The following is a 5,408-nucleotide window of genomic DNA, read 5'->3' on the forward strand; positions in this document are numbered from 1 at the left end:
CTTGGGAAGCCCGTCAATTACTTCAAGCCTGCATTTCATGCCCCTCACGATGGAAGATTTTCGGAAGAAGCTGAAGCTTTTCGAGTCTTGCCGTCATCTTCGAGCCATCAAGCCCCCTTTCGTCGATGTTCGGGCCCCGATGAACAACCGTATGGAACGGCCCCAACCCTCGCAGGAACCTGTCCGCTGCTTCAACTGCTCCCGATTTGGACACCTTCAGAGTGCCTGCTCCAAGCAGAAGCGCCCACCCGGCGGATGTTTCCGCTGTTTCCAGACTGGGCACGTCTTCCGCAATTGCCCTGAACGTCGGGCCAACGCCACTGTTCAGGGCGGTATTAGCTCGGAAGATACTCTCGGCACAAACCAAGAGGTGAGTTTGACATTTTTACACCCTTCTACTAAGCGTACCACCCTCAATCGCGTTCGTTCCCTTCTCGATACGGGGAGTCCTGTGAGCTTCATCAGTGACACAGTAGTACCAGCTAGGCTGCTAGGTCCTCTTTCAACAACTGAATACTGCACTATGGTTAAGGGACCACTTTATTCTCGAGGACGAATTAATTGCACAATCCAGTTTAGGGATCATTCTGTTCGACATTATTTTATTATATTTCCTGGAATTGCGTGGCCTGTCATTATTGGTCGCGATTTACTTAACTCCCTTAACATTTCTCTTACTTATTCATCCTTTTCAAAATCATATATTACTAAAACCCCGTTGACGGAACTTGAAGAAGTTGATACAACTCTTCCAGAAAAATTAGAAGATGCTATTAGGAGTATTTGCTCGCTCGATGTAATCGAAGCCGAAAATGAACTGGATTTAGGAGGTACTCTATCCTTAGAGCAGCGTTCAATTGTTATTTCTATTACCGAGAATTCATACCTCAAATATATTTCAAACACTAAACCACTCGTACATCCAATGAAAATCAATCTTACCCATGATACACCGATATTCACTAAGCCGCGTAGACTTTCTTATGGCGAAAGACAACAGGTGAAACAGATAGTTGATAAACTCTTAGCGGAAAACATCATCCGCCCTAGCAATTCTCCTTATGCTTCCGCATTAGTTCTCGTTAGGAAAAAGAGCGGCGAAGTCCGTATGTGTGTGGATTACCGGCCCCTCAACAAAATTACCGTTCGGGATAATTACCCCCTACCCCTTATCGAGACTTGTTTGGAGCATCTGTGTGGGAAAAGATTCTTTAGTTTTCTAGACTTAAAAAGCGGTTTCCACCAAGTCCCAATGAGTGATGAATCCATCCCTTACACTTCTTTTGTAACCCCAGACGGTCAGTTTGAATATTTGAAAATGCCCTTCGGTCTCCGCAACGCCCCTTCCGAATTCCAACGTTTTATCAACTCTATTTTAAGAGAATTTATTGATGATGGCAGAGTAGTCGTTTATCTTGATGACATCATCATCGCTTCCACCGATCTTAACTCACATCTTACCACTCTTCGATCTGTCTTAGAAAAGATTACTCAGAACAATTTGGAACTCCGTCTTGATAAATGCAAATTTGCTCACGAGGAAAAAGAATACTTGGGCTACAAAGCTAATTACAATGGAATTCAACCTAGTGATCGGCATATTCAAGCACTTACCAATTACCCTATGCCCACTAACCTGAAGCAGCTTAGGCGTTGCCTTGGGTTGTTTTCATATTTCCGACGCTTTGTTCCCTCCTTCTCTTGCATAGCCAAACCTATGACAAAGCTACTTCAGAAGGATGAAGCATTTAATTTCGATTCAACTTGCGTACACGCTTTTGAAACCCTACGTGACAAACTTGTTCATTCCCCTGTTCTTTCCATCTTCGACCCAAAGCGGGAAACTGAATTACACTGTGACGCGAGTTCTTTTGGTTTTGGTGCCATACTCCTTCAAAAACAAGACGACAATAAATTATACCCTGTCGCTTACTTTTCCAAAACCACTTCAAAAGATGAGTCCAAGTTACACAGCTATGAACTTGAAACTCTTTCCATCATTTACGCTCTTAAGCGCTTCCACACATATGTTCATGGGCTCCCCATTAAAATAGTTACCGATTGCAACTCCCTAGTTGAAACCCTTAAGAACCGTAATGCTTCCGCTAAGATTGCCAGGTGGTCCTTGTTTCTGGAAAATTATGATTACACCAACTGTCATCGCTCAGGTACCTCTATGCCCCATGTCGATGCACTGAGTCGCACCGAAGCTGTAGGTGCCATCGGTGAGATTGACCTTGACTTCCAGCTTCAAGTAGCTCAGACACGTGACTCATCTATCGAAGCTCTTAAACATTGGTTTGAATCAGAAGAAGTTGACGGATTCTTACTTCAAGATGGGCTTGTCTATCGCGACATACCTGATGGTCAACCTCAATTGTATGTCCCTTCGGAAATGGTCGACAACGTAATTAGACACACTCACGAGCGAATTGGCCACCTAGGCATTAACAAAACCTTTAGCAAAATTAGTCTGCATTATTGGTTCCCCCATATGAAGCCCACCATCGATAAATTCATTAAGAACTGCCTCAAGTGTATTGTTTATTCTGCACCTCATCATACTAATGCCCGGAATATGTACAGCATCCCTAAAGAACCTTTGCCCTTCGATACAATCCATATCGATCATTTAGGTCCACTGCCTAGTTCCGCTTTACGCAAGAAGTACATACTTGTTGTTATCGATGCTTTCACTAAATTAACCAAACTTTACCCAACCTCTTCCACTAATGCAAAAGAAGTGTGCTCTGCCCTCTCTCAATACATGTCTTAATATAGCCGCCCTAAGCGGATTGTTAGCGATCGTGCTACTTGTTTCACCTCCACCTTGTTCGAGGACTTTTTGGAATCGCATAACATTAGCCATGTCCTCAACGCCACCGGATCCCCACAAGCCAATGGACAGGTAGAGCGGGTGAACCGCGTGTTGCGTCCCATCCTTAGCAAACTATCTGATGCTCCAGACCGGACCGATTGGGTGTTCAAGTAAGGATCAGCTGAGTATGCCTTAAACAATACCATCCACACTAGTGGTGGGAGCTCGGAATCGGACCTACCCGATTCCGATTCCGTGTTCGGAATCAATTCCGGAGCCGATTCCGACGCTGGAATCGATTCCGATTCCGGAGTCGATTCCGGAACCGATTCCGGAGTTGGTTTCGGAGCCGATTCTGGAGTTGAATCCAGAGCTGATTCCGGAGCCAACTCCGGAATCAATTCCGGAGTTGACTCCGGAATCGATTCCAGGATCGGAATCGGCTCCGGAATCAGAACTTGACTCCAGAAAAGGAATGGTTTGAATTGAAATAAGAAGTGTGGGCAGCGAAATAAGTCCGCGAATCTCGATGTGAATAGATCATTTACAAGTATTCTTTGTCCCTATCAACACATAGCATCATTGTACCCAAACGCCTATTCCTATGAAGATGCCCAAACCGACTCCGTTTCGAAGCCAATTCTGATTTCGGAGTCAATTCCGATATCGGAACCGATTTTGATTCCGAAGCCAATTCCAATTCCGGAGCCGATTCCGGAGCCGATTCCGGAACCAAATCCGTATTCAATTCCGATTCCGGAGCCGATTCCGGAACTAATTTCGAAGCCGATTCCGGAACCAATTTCGGAGCTGATTCCGGAACCAATTCTGGAGCCGATTCCGGAGTTGGTTCCGGAGCCGATTCCGAAATAGGTTCCGGAATCGGTTCTGAAGACTGATTCTGGACCTACTATCCGGAATCGATTCCAGAAAATTTCGGAGCTAGCCGGAATCGATTCCGACGAAATCTTCTTTTTCCCCATCACTACATTAATGCTTTCTTAGGTCACTAAACTTCACGGATCATCATTCTCGTGAATACCAATAATTTGCTTAACAAAAGGACGAAACGTTTGTTGCGGAGTCCATTTATATTTGCAGGCGTACAAGGGTTCATCCACCATCCGCCTTCACAGTCACCATCCCTTGTTGTACCATTGTTTCGATCCCTCGTCGTAAACTTCTTGCCTACGTGACTGCTCATTAAGTCGTGTGCCGTTCCTGTGTAATGCCCAAGCTTCTTCAACGAATACAGCTCAGCCTCACTGCCGATCTCGAACGCACTATACCGTGCATGCACGGAGTTTCCTAAAGCATATTTCAGCTCCACCAACAGCTCGTACTGTCTGGCCGAAGTCAACCGATGCAAATGCTCCAGCCCAAACCAGAACTCACCATCAACTCTTCCAAACCCGTTCCGATACTCGCTCCAGTTGCGGTTAAAGTTCATCCGTTCGTTGTTACGATGTTGAAAAACTAACCAACCACTTCCGAAATTGGGCTGTTGAACACAATATCCCAAGAATGGTTCATCATGCGCCGTAGGCTGTATTAAGAATTTTCCCGACTGCTCCTGCCCAGCCGCCTTGCACGAGCGCGACGAGATGCTGGCCAGCTCTAGCCCTGAGCTAAGCTTAAACCATTCTATATCTTCCTTTGATGATAGGGCTTGAATATCGTTCCACAACTTCCCTTGTTGTGCCCAGGCTGTCTGCAGGGAGAGCGTCTTGTGCAACTGCGCCTGCAGTGCGGCTAGCTGACGCTCGATCGTGCGATCCTGCTGATTGATGGCTTTGGATAGCTTCTGCTCAGTCTCGAGAAGCTTGTCCTGCAGGTGCTCAAGTTTAGCTGCTAACACTTCGAAGCCAAAGCCGGTAAGCGATGATGCTGTACCATTGATACACTGGACTTTTGCGGTATATAATGAAATTAGCACAAAACACAAGGCGATTTTACTATCGTCCATGGTGAGCTAGGGATCGACGACTATGCTTGTACCGAATGAAACTGAACAGACGGCTATTATGCCGCTCTCTTTTATTGTGAACGAATGGGATAGAACAACTCAAAACATTGCATCAGAAGAAGGGCTTATCGCAGTGGCTTACCACAGCAATGACGATAAAAAATAGAAAAGGGGATCCCCTTAGGGGCTTACAGGGTTTTCGAGGATTATATAGACATGTTCAGCGAATTGTAGATTCGTTCAGGCATATAATAGACTCTTTCAGCGAGATATAGAATTGTTCGGAAGTAGGCGTTGACATGTTCAGCGATTCTGTAGTGATGTCATTTGTTTTGTTTACACACTGTGCCGCAGGGTTCAATTTTTCATTCTTAAATATCCTAAAAATAGCTAATAATCATTCCTCAAGCTGTTTAATACATGAATTAGTTGAAAAAAGCATTTTTTTCGAAAACCGTTTGTTTACCTCCTGATGAGAACGATCCAAGCTGCAGTCCAAGGGGCACGAAAGTGACAGCTGTACAGTATAACCGAACTAGTGGTGGGAGCTCGGAATCGGACCTACCCGATTCCGATTCCGTGTTCGGAATCCCGGAATTGATTGATTGATTGATGGGAATTGAT

The 5,408-nt window shown here is 45.2% G+C and overlaps 1 protein-coding gene across 1 annotated transcript; it reads right to left on the bottom strand.

Annotated features, from left to right (window-relative positions):
• Positions 1 to 2,071: 2,071 nt before the first annotated feature.
• LOC121598809 (angiopoietin-1-like) lies at positions 2,072 to 4,784 on the bottom strand. Its single transcript, XM_041926099.1, has 2 exons — positions 4,011 to 4,784; positions 2,072 to 2,131 (listed from the first exon to the last, which is right to left on the bottom strand). Exons 1-2 carry the CDS (start codon positions 4,782 to 4,784, stop codon positions 2,072 to 2,074), a joined length of 834 nt encoding a protein of 277 aa, XP_041782033.1.
• Between the last annotated feature and the right edge of the window lie 624 nt (positions 4,785 to 5,408).

This window comes from Anopheles merus, chromosome 3L, assembly GCF_017562075.2.
Source record: "Anopheles merus strain MAF chromosome 3L, AmerM5.1, whole genome shotgun sequence".
NCBI lineage: Eukaryota > Metazoa > Arthropoda > Insecta > Diptera > Culicidae > Anopheles > Anopheles merus.

What these genes read in the sequence shown, in the direction of transcription:
- LOC121598809 (XM_041926099.1), bottom strand. Translation starts at nt 4,784, where the DNA reads ATGGACGATAGTAAAATCGCCTTGTGTTTTGTGCTAATTTCATTATAT. An exon ending in ACGACTTAATGAGCAGTCAC is followed by an intron (nt 2,132 to 4,010) that starts GTAGGCAAGAAG and finishes ATAATTTTCCAG; the next exon opens with AAACAAGGACCACCTGGCAA.